This window comes from Chenopodium album, chromosome 4 (genome assembly GCF_948465745.1).
Source record: "Chenopodium album chromosome 4, dcCheAlbu1.1, whole genome shotgun sequence".
Lineage (NCBI taxonomy): Eukaryota > Viridiplantae > Streptophyta > Magnoliopsida > Caryophyllales > Amaranthaceae > Chenopodium > Chenopodium album.
Genome location: NC_137837.1, coordinates 5,893,442 through 5,912,042, shown reverse-complemented (window position 1 = coordinate 5,912,042; position 18,601 = coordinate 5,893,442). Strand labels below are relative to the sequence as shown.

Sequence of the window (18,601 nt, the reverse complement as noted above, 5' to 3'; positions counted from 1 at the left end):
GTCACGTCTATTATACCCTTAATTTTTTTTAACTTTATTTATTGTACTTCCTAATTTACCCTCAAATTTTGCACATGTATTGTACTTTCTCTCCCTAAATTTTGTTTATGATTGTATTTTACTTTTATTAATGTATATTATTTGCCTTTTCCTCATATTTCTTAAATACCGTGAAAAAACACAAACAAGAACTATATTATTGGACGGAGGGAGTATAAAAATAAAAATTATAAAATTAGATGTTCTTTACAAAACAATTATATGTTCTTAACAAAACACGTACATGTTCTTTGCACATTTTTTTGTCTATACCAAGCAAGGTACATGAGGTTGTACCTTAAAATTTTCACACATATTTTACACTCCTTCCGTTTTTAAATACTTGCTCCTTTTTCCTTTTTCATCCATTTTTAAATACTTGTTCTATTTCCTTATTTGGTAAAATATTCAATCAATTTCTCTCACCTAGTGGATCCAACATAAATATTTACTCTGTATTTATTAATTCCATATCCTCTCTCCTCTAATTCTATCCATTATTTTTATTTTATTTTATTTATTATTTCCCTTACCCAATTACCTCCATATTTTATTATTTCTTCAGTTTCTCCTAAATCTCCACGCACGGAGAAATTGAACAAGTATTTTAAAACCGATGGAGTATTAGGAATGTTTGTAGCAACCGTATTTACTAAGTATTTTTTTAAATTTTTTTTTTTTAATTCTTAAGAACTCATCCAAATACTACGAATAATTAATTTCGTACAGTCAAAATGAGATTTCCCATTTTACACCGAAGGCTGTCAAAGACTCAAAAGCAACAAAGTGGAGTAGGAGACCCAAGATTGCGAGAAACTCAGGGATGATGATGATGATGATGATGATGATGATGATGATGATTCCTTCTAAAGCTTCTGCTTTCTTCTTTAATGCCGGTATTTCTCTTTCCCCTTCTTTTCTTTCCCATTTTCGACTTTTCTCTTCTTTCCAAAATCGTCAATTGTTTCTAACTTCAATTACTCAACAATCCAAATTAGGGTTTTCCGATCTTAAATCCCCTCTTTTTCTATATAATCAAATGGTTAATTTGCGCCCTCTTCCTTCTGTTATGTATTTCAATCAGTTATTTACTGCTATTGTCAAATTGAAGCGCTTTAATCCACATTCCACCATTATCTCTCTCTTCCGGCAGATTGAGTTGTATGGAATCAAACCCAATATGCATTCAATTGGTATTCTTGCCAATTGCTACTGTCATCTGGGCAGAATTGATTTCGGCTTTTCTGTACTTGGTAAAATCATTAAGCTTGGTTATCCCCTTGATTGTGTCATTTTTAACACCTTAATTAATGGCTATATTCACTCTGATAAGCTACCCCAAGCTGCTCATTTGTTGAATCAAATTCTCAAGCTTGGTTTCCAACCCAACTTAATTACGTATAGTACTATTGTCAAAGGACTTTGTAGGATTGGCGACAATGTGTCTGCTCTCACTTTGCTCAACAAAATGCAATCTCGATCTCATTTTAAGCCCGACATTGTTATATACAGCACTATTATCGATAGTCTTTGTAAGGACAGGTTGTTACAACAGGCCCTGGACCTGTTCTCCTCCATGAAAACTCAGGGCATTAAACCCGATGTTGTCACTTTTACTTCCTTGGTTCGAGGCCTCTACAATTCCGGTTGTGGGGATGAGGCTAAGCGTGTGCTGACCGAGATGTTAGACAGCAACATAGCACCAAATGTTCAGACCTACAGCATGCTGGTTGACATGTTTTGTAAAGATGGTTGTGTTGATCAAGCTCAGTCCATTCTAAAGCACATGATTGAGAAAGGCGTGACTCCTGACATCATTACTTATACTGCCTTACTGGATGGATACTGTTTGTGCGGTCAGATGGAGGATGCAGAGAACCTACTCGTTCTCATGGCTGAAAATGGCTGTGAGCCTGACCTTTTCAGTTTCAACACTATGATTAATGGATATTGCAAGGCTAAAAACATTGACAAGGCCCTTAACATTTTCCAAGAGATGTTTCGGAAAGATATCACACCTAATGTTGTTACCTATAGCACTCTTATTGATGGACTGTGCAAAGCCAATAGAATCCTAAATGCACGTAAATTGTTCAAGGAAATGCTAGCTGCCGGAGTTACTCCAAATGTTGTCACCTATGCCTCCTTGCTTGACAGTCTTTGCAAAAGTGCACAACTTGATGAGGCAGTGAAATTGCTTGAAGAAATGGAGGATAATGGTGTTAAGCCAAATGTTGTCATCTACAATATCCTAATAGACAACTTGTGTGAGGCTGGACAACTTGAAGATGCAGCAAAGTTCTTTTCAGATCTTGTAACAAAAGGTCTGCAACCTAATGTTAAAACATACAATATAATGGTCAAAGCCTTCTGCAAGAAAGGGCTCATGAGTGAAGCTGTTCAACTTCTCACTAATATGGAAGAAAAGAGCTGCTTTCCAGATGGTATAACCTATAACACGGTTATAAAAGGATTTATTCAACACAATGACTTTCCAAATGCCTTACACTATCGAGATATTATGGTTAGCAACGGATTTGAAGCTGACGCCGACACATTCTCGTTGTTCACCGGCCTTTTGTTTCGTGATAAGGAGTTGCTGCGAAAGTTCATCAATTGAGTTGAATTTGAGATGGTTTCAATACTTACAACCATGAGATTTTGGAAAAATTTGTGCATCAGGTATGTTGCTGTTCTACAGTTGACCATTACTTTTGTATCACTTGAAAGAAATAAAAATTATAAGAAGCTTCATCTTGATTTTAATATTCTTTGTACCAACTGTATTGTTCTCTTTTCATTATATATAGTTTGAGGCCTTTAAACTTTATGGCTTTGTTGGCAATTATCCTCAAAATTGACATTCTCTCATTTGCCTTCTGTCCTATGAAGTGTATAATCTCAGCTACGATGGGTTTTTTAACCACATTACCCATCATTTTAACTCTCTTGCAGATGGATGAAAGCTTTATGTATGTAACCCCTGAATTGAAATTTAATCCTCTTGTCGTCCCTTAATACAAAGCCTCTTTCTAGCATTTATTATTCACATAATAATTGGAAAGAGACTTCTAATTTAGGGATGGAGGGAGTATTACTTATATTATTGATAGTTTGATACTCTGAGCTGGAAATTTTCTTTGTTGTGTGGATATCTTTAGGAATATTATTGATGGTTTGATAGTTAATGATATTGCAGAGTATGAAAGCTATAACTTGTTAATGGAAATGAATTCTAAACTTAGAGACGGCACACTTAGCAACTGACTCCAAGTGGCTAAGATTAAAAATGCTTGCATGTTACAGAAGGCAAATTCTGTAGTCTCATGCTAATGCCATGATAAGTGCAGGATGACTTCTTTTTTGCCGAGTATTGATCAATCAGTTATATTGCTAAAAAGAATGCAATGAGAATTTTTCGTATTATCTTGCAGTTAGAAGATGTATTAAAACTTGGTTGAATTGAAGAAAAATTGTTCGGCTGATATTGTTATCTAATTGCCACATTTCCTTTTACTTGAAATGTTAGTATATCCAATCATCTAAATGCTTGAATGTCTATTCTTCTCATCAACACATGCTTATTTAGGCCAATTTGAGTGAGTTACTTGTGTTATAGATTTTTGTTGTTTGTTCTGATTTCTCTGTACAATTATACAATGAATATACTGCTTAGTGCTTACTGTTGATTTGTAAGGGTTGCTAAATACGTGAGACTTATTTTATTTTGTAAGATTTGTTGGTTTCCTTGTAGCTAAATTCTTCTTACTAGAATCCCTTGCATAGTTGCATCAACATAATTTAAGTACATTGATAAATGATACGACACCTTTTTCTGACTCTCTATTCTCTCCTTGTATGTAATACAAAGCACAGTATATAGAATGTGATTATATTGCAGCTATTGCTTCTGTTGGCTGGTGTGTATAGCCTTATTGGCACCCAACTGACATGTCTGAGCCAATACTGGTAGAGGCAGAGATTAAAAGGCTTATAACCATGACTAAACCACAGGATTCCTGGCCATGAGCAAAGCTCAATTCTCTGCTGCCTTTTTGCCTGCAAGTCTACAACACTCTCATCACTAAGGTAAAGCATGATTCACACGACAGCATTAACAAAGTAGAGGTCTATATTCCGAAGCACCTAATGGTTTTAATCTCGTTTGTTTGTGCAAGGACCTTGTAGCTGTGGTGCTATCTGAGATGTGTCTATTTCACTCAAGACTCAGGTGATTACATTGTTCTTTCCTCAATTATCTGTCCTGGTTATTCATTATGTTGTAATTTGTAAGAAAAAGTTTGAAGCCTGTCTATCTTTTATGTAAAGTTTGGCTTGTAACAAATTTTTGCTGACATGCATATTGCAATTATGTAGTAGCATCACTAGCATACACTTTTCAGCTTTCTTTTCCCTTTCATTTCAGGGTTGAGGCGGCAGCCAAGTTTAAGAAGATGCAGGACTAAGAAATTGAGAAAACAAGAAGTATGTAGCTGAGAGGCTGCAATTGGCACAGATCCACAATGGGAAGAAGCAGCTTTCTTTTCCCTTTCATTGCAGGGTTGAGGAGGCAGCCAAGTTTAAGAAGATGCAGGACCAAGAAATTGAGAAAACGAGAAGTATGTAGCTGAGAGAGAACAATTGGCACAGATCCACAATGGAAAAAAGCTAGATTGAAATGAAGAAGAGGCTCTTGGAGGTGGTGGAGGTGGATATGGGGTATGATGCGGCCTTGATCAACTGTACTTCCAACTGCTGTAGTGCCATTCGATATGCTTCAAGTCCACTCAAAAGTACCTGGAGCAATTAATTTCTCCTCCTGGTCTAAAAATCTTTTATTAGTTGACTGTTTTGTTCTTTAAATTATTGGTCTTTTTGACATGTGTTTAATTGTGTTTGTGAATAGGTTTTGAGCAATGTGATTAAAAACTGTAGAACTGATGATGTGCAGACAAGGGTGAAAGTAGCAACGGCTATGAAGGACTTTAGGAGATATCGAGTTATTATACTGGTAGAACAGACTAAAAATATTGCAAAAGCCAGTGGAAGGAAGGAGGAAGGGGTGAGAGTCGTGAAGGATACTACTCTTCCTCCTTACTCTGATGGGAAAAGAAGACCATTAAACTGTAGAAACATCCTGTGATTTTAGTGTCATGTACTCATGTACAATGAAACTTGGAAGAGATGGAATATATTTTGATTTGGCTAGGGTAATTTTAGGGTTTTTGTTTTTTTAATTTTTTTTAATTATTTTGGACCAATTATATGCTGACATGTAGACATCGTGAGCCCTATTAACAGATTCCATCCATGAATCAGTTATGTGGTGGTGAAAGCCAACTTTTTAAAATTTTGGTGGTGTTAAAATAATTTTTATTTTTATTTTTATTATTTTATTATTATTATTATTATTATTTTTGGTAGTGTTAAAAATCAAATTCTTGCTTTTTTCTGGTGTTAAAATTCAAAATTTCCTTTTATTATTTTGGACCAAATTGCGTTTCTACGTAGGCCCCCTTGTATAATGGTTCGAATTTGGGACCAACATATATTGGGTTGGAACATAAAAGCTATGAATCATGATGAACAAGAACATTGTTTGCTTAATAATTGGGCCCATAATATTAAACCGGTTAAAATTGCAACGTGTTGAACATTAGTGATTCGTTTAAAATATATACATAATCTCTCCTCTCCCCCTCTCTCTCCACCACTACAACCATCACACCGTATGTAGCCAACGATGTACTTTGTACCTAGGTTTTCATACTACCTAATGTAAACATAGACACGTGGTACTATTAAAAAGTCAAACTAGTTAAAAATGTGTTAGAGATCTTTTTGAGAATGATCATCCTAAGTTAATCGTGTGGGTTTGGACAAGGCTTAAAAGGCATTTTAAAATCACAGTCCGACCCCAATTTGGGAAAGCTTGAAAAGTTCGTTTTGGCCCGAAAAATCCGATCCTTTTTGCGAATTTGGGCACAATTTTTATGCACAAACCCGACCTTTTTTTTATCACCTCCACATATTTAGGACTTAGGTTAGGAGACTTGGGAGTTGGGACTAATAGGCAATTTTAAAAAATAAAAATACGTAGTAAATTAAAATAAAGTTTGTGTTTGAAAATAACCCAACGAATCAAATCTAATTCACTTCTTCAAAAACCTTCCTTTCCTCTTTCTGGGTTTCTTCCTTCTTCTTCCTCTTCATCTTTCAACAAACAATTTTTTTTTTTTTTTGTTTGATCAGTTCAACAAACAATTTCAAGGTTTGATTTTTATGGATTTTTACAGCTTCAGATGTTCTTCAGCTTCTTCCATTGCTTCCCAGCCGTCCGATCCTTCCATCTTCAACGCTTCTGATTTCAACAATTCTCTTTCTTCCAGATTTACCCCTTGGTTTCGTTACCTCCAGTTTAGTTCTCCGAAATAGTATTTTCCGGTGATTATTTGACGTCCTTTTAGGTAATCATCCATCCACAATGTTTAATTTTGTTAATTTTTATTACAAATTTTCAATTTAATTTGTTTTTCATTCTTGGGGTTTTTGTTTATGAGTTTTTTAAATTTGTTTGATTGGAAATTGGTGATGGGGTGTTTAATTCTGAGATTAATCATTGTTTGATTGGTCAAATTTGAGCTAATTTCTTAAATATTAATCTTTTGTCAGTTTAATTATTGTTTATTTAATCAAAGTTATAGAAAATTTGTTGATTCATGTTCATCTTTTAAGCTTGATTATATGTGTGATTAGTTTATTTGTATCAATTTTTATTTTTTTAGTGCTGTATATGTCTCCAGTTAATTGGGTTATCAAAAATTCAAAATCGACCAACAGCTTATTAAATTATCTTAGTTGTTTAGCGGTTTCATGTTAATAAACTGATTGAGTTAGCGGTTTCAGTGTTCGTGTTTTGTTTGTCTAATACCGGGTATGGATTTATGAATCAAGTTTGTAACAATTGGTGTATGTCAACTGAAAAACTCTATTGAAGTTGGAAATAGACAATTGGGAATGGTTGGGATTTCCTGCCAGAACTAATGATCATATGCCGTGATTTTGGTAGTGCACCTGTCGAATTCGTATATCTGTCTATACAACATAATGCAAGTTTTTAAAGTCCGTTTTTGTGTGTTGTGTGTCGGATATCAGGTTTTTATTGTTGTAGAAAGCGGAGACTTATCAGAGGCGCTATTTATTTCAAGGGTATTATTTAGTTTGTGGAGGGAAAATCAGCTCCCGGATAGATCCTTGCTACTTGGTTTGAGAGTTTGAGTGATATGATTGCGAGCAAGGGTGATCCGAAGATGTCTCAGAGACGTGGGAAGACTTCTGGTTGGGCTGCTTTTGACCAGCAGCAAAGGAAGAACGACAATCCTGATGATCGGCCTAGTAATGAGGCGTTTCCTTCACTTTCTGGTACAGTTCAACCTGAAAAAACATTTTCAAGAAACAAGCAACGCCAAGTGAAATCATTCTCATCAGTTATACTGCCTTCACTAGATTTTCCAGCTCCTTTAAAAGAAGACTTGAATGGCAAGTCTTCTGGAATTAATAGCTCTGTAGGGCCTCAGATCAGTCAGATTTCTCTGAACAACAATAACGATTTGGTCTCTAGACAGCTTAAACAGCTATTCGACTGGGCTGATGATAGTTTGATTGAGGATATAATTGCTGCTGCAGGTGGTGACTTTGACAAAGCATCATCCTTTTTGAAAGCCATGGTTTATGACCAGAGTTCACCGGAACATGAGAATGTTGTAATGAAAAGTTCTAGCTTTAGTAATATGGAACCAGTGACCAATGGAAAATTGATACCTGCAAAAAGAGATGCTTCCTTGAAACGTATGTCTGAATCTGCCACGACGTGGTCTGTTCTGAAGCCATGTGTTGGTAATAACATCGAAAATGTGACGAATGATGTTACTCTTTCTGCTGGAAAGCTATTTGATGATTGTATGGAATTCAATGCAATGCTGGGGCAGTTGACATCTGTGCCTGTTGAGCCTGAGTGGGAAGAGGATGATGTGTACTTAAGCAGCCGTAAAGATGCAATAAAGATGATGAGGTTTGGGTTTCTATACTTGCTATTCACATTAATAATGCTCAGTTAATTTTGTATGCAAAGTATGTGTATCTGCTTTCTGATTTGAATCTTTTTAAAAGGATAAGTCACATAAGGTGTACTAATAATAATATAAAAAAAAAAAGAAAAGAAAAAAAGTAGCTTCAAAATTGAGATAGCTTTGAACATATCCTTTTCTAAAGCAGGTTTTTCTGAATTCTGATTATTTGGATGTCATAGGCTTCAGTTTTTGAAAAAACATCTCCTGTGATCAACATTAGAATGGCTGGGGAATGTTGTTTTATTTTCTGTCTAAGAGTAATATCTGCTGTTGTTGGGTGTAGTTGTATAACTATGAGAGTCATAGCATGCATTACCGAGAATCGAATCAAGTAAATCTAGATTGCTCTGTAGTAGAGCTTCATCTTGTACTAACCAATTGGGTTAGGGAAGTTAAGGCTTTTTTTTAGGTTTGATTTAAACCATTTATTTGCAATCTAATAATTTGTCATTCTTGTTTCCGTATCAATTAGGGAAATCTATATGTAGCTTAGTGTTTGCATATTAATTATAAGCAATCATTCTTCTACTTATATGTAATGTAAATCATTTTTCTCTCAACAGGGCTGCTGCACGTCATTCCAGGGCAGCAACTAACTCGTTTTTACGAGGTGATCACATCTCTGCCCAACAGTTCTCTCTAAAAGCGCGGGAGGAATGGGAAGCTACACAAAGTCTAAACGCAAAGGCTGCCTGTGATATTTTGAGCATACGAAATGAGAATAATGGAATCTGGAGGCTGGACTTGCATGGTCTTCATGCGTCAGAAGCAGTCCAAGCAGTGAAGGAACGCCTGCATATGATTGAGACCCAAATGCTGTCTGAGGGTTCAAGGTCCTCAGAACTTCCAAACAGATTCAGGACCAAAACGGAAGAATGGTGTACTTCATATCCTGATGGCTGCAATAATTTGGAAAAACCAGACAATGGTGCATTAAATAGGCTGAAGCCAATATGGTTGGAAATCATAACAGGTATAGCTGCCAATTACCTCTCTAAATAGTATGGATCCCACTGCTTGCAAATTCAAATTAATTTTGCTTTTGCATCATTACTAAAGTTGGCCTCTTCATTGGCAGGCATAGGAAATCATAGTCGGGGTGGGGCTGCACTTCCAACCGCCGTGAGGACCTTCCTTGCTGACAATGGGTGAGTCTGCGTGTCTCGTTGCATATCAACCCCAATGCTAATTTTTGTATTTTGTAATAAAATGGCAACTTGACATTGCAGGTATCGATTTGATGAAGCAAGACCAGGAGCAATTATGGTCCGACCTAAGTTCCGTCTCAGTTAAAGGGTCCTCTATCTTACAGCAGCCTCCTAAATGATTGCAGTGTTCCAATAAACACCTTCATTCATGTCAGCTACTTGGATTCAGTGACATGGCATACTAGTATTTTAAATTTTTTGTACCTGAAAATTCTGTTTTGTTTGTAAGTTAGTTAGGCTTATTTATTTGTGTTCCCCCACATAATGTAAAAGCTAATTTGTATATTCCTTATTCTTTTGATAATTTGAGTTTCTAGTTCATTCTTCAATTCAAATTTCTGCCTTTTCGGTATTCAAAGTTCTAATTTCGGGCCAGAAAGGTGAATACTGACCCATACTGATTAACGCGCTTATTAGCAGTTTAGCAGCAGTATAGAGTTAAATTTCCTACATTCAAGTTTCAACAAGGGCGATTCTTAGGTATTGTATATTGTACCAGGTACAAGGGAGGCTAGTGAAGAAATAGGACCAATAAAGAGAAGTGATGAACGTACATGAAACCATTGAATCGAGGTGCAAGAAAACGATTGAGGGCAATAAGGTAGACTGATTCATGTTGCATAAGGATTTAAGAACATTGCAGTACAAAACAGTAAGATTGCTTAGAGAAGGTTGGGCTAATGAATTGATTGTATTAACAGAAATTTGACCATGCAATCTCTGATCTTGTAACAAATGTACTCCGTATTCTTTGCCAGAACAAGGGCAAACGACAAGCATCAAGAACACAACTAACAAAAGAGACTAAACCGGAGAACCACTGATGATAATTTGAACTTCGAAAGCCATACATACCATAAACATAACACGAAAACAATCTACTCCGTATATAACAAGGCACTGACATTAAGATACCAGTAATTAACTATTTCAGACAATTCTGTTTTGAAATTTACATAAAATATAAAAAATATATCAAAGTAAAATTTTCAGGTATAAATTCTGTGAATATGGATGAATCATCCCTACCCCTCAGAAAATTGAAAACAAAACTTCATTATTAACATTCCAGTCTTATGTAAAAAACTAAAAAATATCCCAACTAATATAATGCCATAAGAATGATGATAGGAGCCTATTTTCTGATGAAATATTAACACTCCTAAGTTGAAGTAACAGAAATATGATGAATATTCACATGATATAGGAGTGCGAGACGCCAATCAACCGTCATATTTGCATGAAGATGCATTCCTTCTAAATTCCGGGCAGACACTTGATATATCTCCTAATTCCAAACCAACTTCAAAAGTCGCGACTTCACATGCTTCAGCAAGGGGGGGGGGGGGGGGGGAAGAATGGGAAAAAAGAATAGCTGTAAAAATAAGAAACCAGAATATCCACCGGACATTGAGCTCTCCATGGATAATTTTACTTGTGCTGCTTCATATGGGGGTAGAGTCCGAGTATATGCTCAGACATGAAGTCATGTCGCGTTAAAATTCCAACAATTGGGGGTCTCTGCATTAAGAAAAGGAGCATCAGACACATACTTAATTTGGTTTTTTATACTAGTAATTTATGGAATGTAGGATAACAATACAAGTTTAACAAGTCAGGACAATACTAAAAGCTGACTCAAGCAGCTTGTACAAACTGATAACAATGCGAGCTAGTCACACAAGCTAAGTGATCCAACAACAATTGATTTCCAAAAAAGGTCAAAATATCAGCAACATACTCTTAATACACAGTTAGATTGCACAGCATACAGATACTTTTAACAAGCAATGAAGCTCAAAATAGTAGTTATACTAGTTAAGAGAAGAGAAAGGGGAAGAGGGGGGGGGGGGGGGGGGGGGAAGGGATTCGGAGCTCAATAACTCATTAATAAAAATAAATAAAAATTATACGAGTAATAACTTACCCCTTGACTCTTTGGTACAACACACATATGTCTCAGTCCAAGTTGCCTGAAGAGAATCATAGCTTTGGCCAACGACATAGTCTCAAGCACAGTATATGGAGATGCATTAGTTATTGGATGAAGATCAATCCACATTTCCATGTCTTCCTCTGTTAAAGATATATCCTCCAACTTAAGCCCTTTCCCGGTCCCAGGCTTAGCAAAGTCAGAGGGAGAGAACTTCTTCAAGATATCTCTACCCGAAAGCCTCCTCTCTTTGGAGAAATACTTTGCCTTCAGCAAAACAAGCAGATGTGACCTCAGAACCAATCCACACAACTCGGGTGAGTCTGAAAAAGGTGGTTCACCAATAACAGGAAAACCATTATGCCCTGTACTTTGCAAAGCATGTACAACAGTTTCCACCTTCTCCAGACCTGAAAAGGTGACTAATGGTCCAGAAACAACATCGCCGGCCACCAAGTGCTTCATATAAGGCTCTGCATGAGCTTCCAAATATGGCAACCCTTTTAGTTTCACTATTTGGTCATATACACCACGGTTGAAGCAATCAGCCACTGATTTAGATATGAGGAGAACTATCATCACAAGGGGAAGCAGTAATAGATTATTGGTAAGCTCAAGCAATATCACACATAAAGAGACTGTCATTCTCATTGTTCCCCCGAGAAATGAGGCAGCTCCCAGTAGAGAGAATAGACCCGTATCAAGCACTGACACAGAGTGAAAGACTCTACCTACAATACGACCATAAACACTTCCAGCTAAAATTACAGGTATGAATAGTCCTGCGGGTACTGCAATCCCATAAGTGACGATCCCAAGGAAATAAATTGTAACAAAGAATATGAAGAGTGAAGACATCTGAAATTCTCTTATAATGGTGTTGCTGAAAAGATTGCGTATAGCATCATCGCTTGTGGTGAGGAAGAGAGAAGCAAGATCATTGTAGGATCCAGAAGGACATTGAAAGCTTTTGTAATGCCCAATTTCACCAATAGTTGGGCACTCGTTTTCTGAATCTGTCGGACATGGGGTGCAACTTACGAGCCATGGAAGGCCGAAGGCACAGCATGTTGTCAGGACAGATATAATTATAACAAGCAAAACTCTGAAGGATGGACCTTTTCTGCAAGGCATTAGACATGGGGGCATTAGAAGCTTTCTATCATATAGAAACTACATAATCTACTACAGACAGATGCATTGTCAATGATAGTGCATGTAATATTCGTGCCTTCAAAATATCAACAGACTAAATTCACTAAAATGATCATATGCGTTTTGCAATCTCTATTACTCGAGCTTCATGTTTAAGTAATCATTAGAAGTTTAGAACCCCATGAATTTCATAAGGAAAATTTTAAAGATTTCCAGTTTCTATAGAATAAAGGCCTACTACATTAAAACATTACACTATTTAAAACATACCACAATGGTTAATTCCTAAAATAAAGCATATTCGTAGACAGACAATTAGAATAACTTACTCATTAATGACACTGTAAGTGCGGAGGACCTTGTCAACAAGATAATTATAAAAGCTACCCATAACACCTCCGATGACTCCAAGAAATATCACAGCCAGGATATCATAACTACCATAACTTGATACCTCTTTACTAACATCATACATGATTAGCCCACCCTGACCAAACAGACCACATTTCCCATTCCAACAATATTGGATAAAGCTTCTCAAAACTATGGCAACTACAGCTGTGGTAAAAAATGTCCTCCACAGAAGAGCACTCCGCCACCTGAAATATGTTGAAATGAATGGGTAAATAAAATATATATAAAACAGCCGATTTTGTAAAATTCTGGAGTAACAGACCAAAAGACCATTGATAGATTCTTAAAGACTTCATACCATTTCATTGCTTATAGTTATCTACTTTAAGTCATTCTATATACATTGTTCTATGCTAAGCTATCACATGAAACCTTATATGATACATCAAATTCCTGATTCAAATTGAACAAAAATCACTTTGCTGGTAAACAAGAGTAAGCATACCAGGAGGCTGCTTCTTCAAGGGCAAAAAGCACACCACCAACAGGAGCACGAAAAGCAGCAGCCACTCCAGCTGCAGCACCACAGGTGATCAAATCTCGCCGGTCTCTATCATTCTTGAAATATCTGAGCCAATTCCAGGTCAAACCATACTTGCGAGAGCCACCCTGACCAAGTAGATTGGCAATGCAAGCCCCAGTATGAACCATAGGGCCTTCCTTACCAACCACAAACCCAGCAGAAACACCAAGAACAGAGCCAAAGATCTGACCATGAAACATTGAGTGAATCAACAATTATAACTAGTATCTCTTCATGCCAAACTGACTCACTTTCACTATTAGTACAAGATTGATCACCAAAGAAAAATTTCTCTAGTAAAGGCATAAGAGCTGAAAACTAGAAATTTATTTCCTTTATACAGATGGGAATAAACACTTCAAGTTCAGGAATGTATTAGTCAGTTCATAAACAATCACATGAAAGAAACCTCCTGACTGTTCGTGCATACACTTGAAAAATCTTCTGGTAATGATTCATAAATCATAATCCAGTTGGCTAAATTTTAGAGCATATGCTTAAAAATTCTTTAGTTAGCCTCATTAGAGAGACTGAGTAATAACCACTCAACTCATAATTAAATTGCCTTACAGAAAAAATAATTGAACCGTTCTTTCTTTGCAGGTATGGATAAAGATTAAGAATTTTATCATATAACTGCATAAATAGAAATATTATCAAAACGAAGATCTCCGTCTTTGGAGGAAGGAATGTTAGCATAAAAGCAATTCTTGATCACTAATCATCAGACTTTATCATGAAAGAAGTGAGATATCTTCAGTCACTCTTCACCCCACCCCCCAAAATTAAAAACCCTCAGGATATTGAGGGAGTCATTTACCTTTACAAAGAGTGTGATAGGAGCCAAGATTGAAGGAGCATCAACACCGTTAAGATAGGCTTTGACCTCAGGGATACCAGATCCCGCAGCAGCAGGAGCCAAAAAGGCACAAAGTGATCCGGCAGCAGCAGCAAAAGTTATATTCAATCCAGCAAATGCAAGAAAAGCCTTGAAGTAACTGTACTAGAACCATAATGCATAAAACAATAAACAATATATAAGAACCAGAGTAAAATTTTCAAACTCTAATTGATGTAGCATTTTTAATAATGGTATTAAACAAACTGGAACATTATTGTTCAATATTAGACATGTATTTTCTTTATAAAAAAATATTAGACACGTATTAATGAAACTTACCTTCCCTGAAGCATGAGTTTGTTAGTGAGCAACAATTTGAAACCAGATATATTTTCAACTGCAATGTTGTTGAAAAAGCCAATAAGTCCAGTAGTAAGACCAATGAGGAGAGCCAATCCCCACTTTAGGAACACATACTGAAATATTTGAACCTTTTTTCTTCCTCTCCAATCTTGCTTAAACAATTCATTTTCAATCATCCTGAAATGCCAGATAAAAATGGAAAATAAGGAAACTATATAGCAGCAATCAAAAGCAAGTGCTAGTCTGAACGCTGGACTGTATAGTAAACCAACAATCCGATGAATTACCAGATCCTTGTCTCCATGTCCAAGTAACATAGGATTAAAGAATTAACAGTCTGGTAGTTGTCAACCATAAACCTCAAAAACTCTGCTCATCACTCCATCATGATCGACAAGAATGACTAGCCATGTAATACCAAGGAAATAGAGAGGGGAGAAGCAATAAAACAAGCAATACATTTCACAAGCCACTGAATGATTTGACTTGTTAGGTATTGTAAAGGTTGTCTGCGCGTTATTACTATGTGTCTTAAATGTATATACCGTAGTAACTATAGTATGTAATCAAAGAATTTTACTTACTCATAGTCAAGACTCTCGATGGGACAGGCATTGGCACCGATAACAGCAATCTGAGAGGTAGTATTTGTCCTTTTTCTCAGAAGTGGCATCCTCATTGACATGTTCCTCTCCGATAAGGATGACCATTTCTCTTCCTCCCGGCCATCCGATTCTCCAAGGTTTTCCACATCATTCTCTTCATCATTGTGGTTCACATCATTATTATGTGGCTCCATACCCAAGTAGCTATAGTATGTATAGGATCACTTTCCTACCACAACCCGGTTCCTATATTTGAGAGTCCTCCTGAGAACATACATCAGATTACAAGGCTCAATTAACAAACAAGAAAACAGAATGACCAATGCAAAACAAATGTAACTTGTTCATCATGCAACACATTCATAGTCAAACACAGCCAGAAACCAATGCATAATCAGCATAGGCAATTCAAATTGAAAGTAATCATAAATTCTAAATGAATTAAACATACCATAAAACTGATTAGATTATAGTTGATCATGATGGCAAGTTCATTACTATAAAAAAGACTACATACATAAAATTGAGACATGGGCTCCAAATTCAAGGCAACAAAATTACTTAAAAACTAATCAATTTTTATTTATATTACTTTAAAGAGCTTACAGATGCTCTAAAAAGTTCTAGCAGGTAAGGTAATCATATGCAACTTGCGTAAAGTGCATGAGCTTTTTATCATCAACAACCATATTAATTTAAGAACACCAGTTACACCACCAAATCAAATCATACCAACATCTACAAAATCTTAGATGACGATCACAAGTCAACTTCTACTTGCTTTATATTTCAAGTAAACTAATAACATAAATCCAAACATTCTAATGATACATGAAATTACCCATAAACAAGAATATAAATACAAATTAGCAAATTAATTAAGATTTGAGTTTTGGAGGGAGAATGAAGATAAAGACTTCATCAGAAAAAAAAACCCAGAAATGATTTTCTGAATTAACCAAAAACCCATTAATAGAAAAGGCAAAAAGATTGAATTTTGAAGGGAAAAAAACTGAAAATTTAAACATACCTCTGATCAATCAGCATAATTCAGAACACCCAGAAAAGTTGAGTGATATTGAAGCAACCCCAATGAAAAACAAATCCAATCCAGCAATAATGACTGTAAAAGATGAAATTATAGGAAATTGAAAAGAAAAATTCACAAGCAAATCATTGATGATTTAGAATAAAATTTGGCAACACAAAATAGAGATGTGGTATTTAACGAAGAAATAGAAGACAAGCTGGCATTTAGCGATTGGAGAGAGAAAATTTCGGGAAGAGTAAATCCTAAATAGCTGAAGACAATCTTGTTTGATTGTGCAGAACAAATGAAGAATGTGGGGTACTCCGTAATAAAATTTGAGAGAACATGTAATTCAAGGTTTAGAAGAACATGATGCTTGTGAATTTGTTGGAATCACTTGTGATTATGGGGAGCCTTAATACCATGCTTTTTTTTTTTATAATAAATAATTGGAGGATGTTTATTAGATGGGACATGAAAATGTTATCCTATTAACTCATCACCAAATTAGGATAAAGGGTAATTCGTACTTTCTTTGTCCCTTAATTACATTATTATTTCCATTAAGGAATTTAAGAGTCTGTTCATATTTACTTAATTGAGCTGAACTGAACAGAATAGAGCTGAATTGAATATTGTTTTTGAATTGTTCAATCATAATCTAAATCCTTTATAATGAATATTGTTTTGACATTGAATTTAATATCAATGTAATATTACTCCGTAGTAAGTAGTAGAATAGGATCTTTTGAACAATAATTACTGATTTTTTTTTCTATTTTTTTCTTTTTCCTCTTAAAACATTACAATAATTCCACAAAATTAATTTTCTTCCTAATAAAACATATTCTCATTATCATGCATTGATGCTACATATTGGTTGGTGGGCGTCTATACTTTATTGTTGTTCTTCTACCTTATTAGCTTAATTATGATTTTTATTTTATTTTTTTTATTTTCAACGAATGAAGTATATTATAAATATGTACATATATTAATTTTTTGTATGATATTTGGACTTTTGGATGAATAAGTTTAATACTTTGATACTAATTTATTCTTTTAGTAAATTGATCGTTTCATATCCAAGATGGGGCAAGTCAAAAATATATTTAAAACTAGAAATTTAAAACCATGGATATATATATGAAAAAAAAAACTTAATATGCGTACAAAGAAAGCAATTTCACGTAGGGCAAAGCTAAGAATATACGTATTTGAGATAAAGATGGTCTAAACTTATTTATTCAACAAAAATTGTAGAAATTAGCTAATATTATTAATTTTTCAAAAAAAAAAAAATTAGAGCTTAAATTTTCAATGACTAAAAACAAATTAAGTGCTCGCATTATGTTAAAAATCAACTCAACCAAAAGGTTAACTTAATAGTTAAGACCTAGGAATATGTTTTATACTCTATCGTATCCTCTCATGCGAAAAACCCGTTGGGCTTAAAGTGTGGATGCACTTAATATTCTACTTAAAGGTGGAAGGTGGATGTATGAGATCGAACCCGTGAACTCTGTTGGCTCTGATACCATATTAAATGACCAACTTAACCAAAAGCTTAAGCTGATGGTTAAAACTCATGAATATGTTTTATACTCTATCTTATTGTAATATAATGTAAGTTGCATATTTAATTTAAAAGATTGAAGGGAAAATTGAAAATTTAATTTTAAAGATTAAGAGAAATTGAAAATTGATTACAATAATATGACAAGATTGAAGGGAAAATTGAAAATTTAATTTTAAAGATTAAGAGAAATTGAAAATTGAAAATTTAACTTTAAAGATTAAGAGAAATTGAAAATTGATTAATGGACTATAAAAATTAAAGAAAATAAATAAATAAAGTAGAATATTTACAAAAGGTATGTAATAAAGTAAAAGCTTTGGTTGGAAGTCTTGGAACAAGGTTTGGTCCCAAATGTTGATATCTGTAGCAAAGTTTAGCAATGTAATCATGTATACTATCGAAGCAGAAAAGTGAGGAAAAATTATTTTGCAATATACATACTCCATAGTAGTAACTAGGGTGGTTAATTGTTTAATTTTCCGGTTCATGTTCACCTTTCACTTAGGGTCTATTTTGATGAATTGAAATAAACCGAATTGAATTGTTTATGAGAGAAAAAAATTAACAACTGAATTGAACTGAACTGAAATTAAGCTAAAGAGAACAAGTCTTAGTTTAGAAAAATAATTTCAAACAATTTTTGATTAATTTGAATAAGATTATACGTTGGTAAACTTGTAAAGTAAAATGCCACATCTAGAAAAAAAAAATGTAGAAATAATTTAATTTCGTCCAAAGATAAAGTTATCCATAAAATTATGGAGTAAAAATTTGATATTGGA

The 18,601-nt window shown here is 34.9% G+C and overlaps 3 protein-coding genes across 9 annotated transcripts; 2 read left to right on the top strand and 1 right to left on the bottom strand.

The window, feature by feature from the left end:
* Window positions 1-614: 614 nt before the first annotated feature.
* Window positions 615-5,247, top strand: LOC145628719 (uncharacterized). 6 transcript variants are annotated; one of them, XM_081681103.1, is made up of 4 exons: window positions 615-935; window positions 1,458-4,128; window positions 4,218-4,270; window positions 4,466-5,247. In XM_081681103.1, the coding sequence occupies exons 1-2, from the start codon at window positions 863-865 to the stop codon at window positions 2,657-2,659; spliced, it is 1,275 nt and encodes a 424-aa protein (XP_081537229.1). In that variant the 5' UTR covers window positions 615-862; the 3' UTR covers window positions 2,660-4,128; window positions 4,218-4,270; window positions 4,466-5,247. The 6 variants fall into 6 exon arrangements, with proteins under 6 accessions (XP_081537229.1, XP_081537226.1, XP_081537228.1 ...); XM_081681100.1 differs by having other exon boundaries at window positions 623-2,721; window positions 4,054-4,128; XM_081681102.1 differs by having other exon boundaries at window positions 623-4,128; window positions 4,466-4,758; window positions 4,946-5,247.
* An 864-nt stretch (window positions 5,248-6,111) lies between these two features.
* LOC145626460 (uncharacterized) lies at window positions 6,112-9,705 on the top strand. The gene is made up of 5 exons (XM_081678896.1): window positions 6,112-6,506; window positions 7,195-8,110; window positions 8,732-9,141; window positions 9,247-9,316; window positions 9,398-9,705. The coding sequence occupies exons 2-5, from the start codon at window positions 7,323-7,325 to the stop codon at window positions 9,459-9,461; spliced, it is 1,332 nt and encodes a 443-aa protein (XP_081535022.1). The 5' UTR covers window positions 6,112-6,506; window positions 7,195-7,322; the 3' UTR covers window positions 9,462-9,705.
* Window positions 9,706-10,264: 559 nt separating this feature from the next.
* Window positions 10,265-16,649, bottom strand: LOC145628718 (chloride channel protein CLC-c-like). Of its 2 annotated transcripts, none has more exons than XM_081681096.1 (8): window positions 16,241-16,649; window positions 15,190-15,474; window positions 14,582-14,782; window positions 14,222-14,399; window positions 13,324-13,586; window positions 12,794-13,063; window positions 11,304-12,432; window positions 10,265-10,897 (listed from the first exon to the last, which is right to left on the bottom strand). In XM_081681096.1, exons 2-8 carry the CDS (start codon window positions 15,402-15,404, stop codon window positions 10,808-10,810), a joined length of 2,346 nt encoding a protein of 781 aa, XP_081537222.1. In that variant the 5' UTR covers window positions 15,405-15,474; window positions 16,241-16,649; the 3' UTR covers window positions 10,265-10,807. The 2 variants fall into 2 exon arrangements, with proteins under 2 accessions (XP_081537222.1, XP_081537223.1); XM_081681097.1 differs by lacking the exon at window positions 16,241-16,649 and adding an exon at window positions 15,662-15,789.
* Between the last annotated feature and the right edge of the window lie 1,952 nt (window positions 16,650-18,601).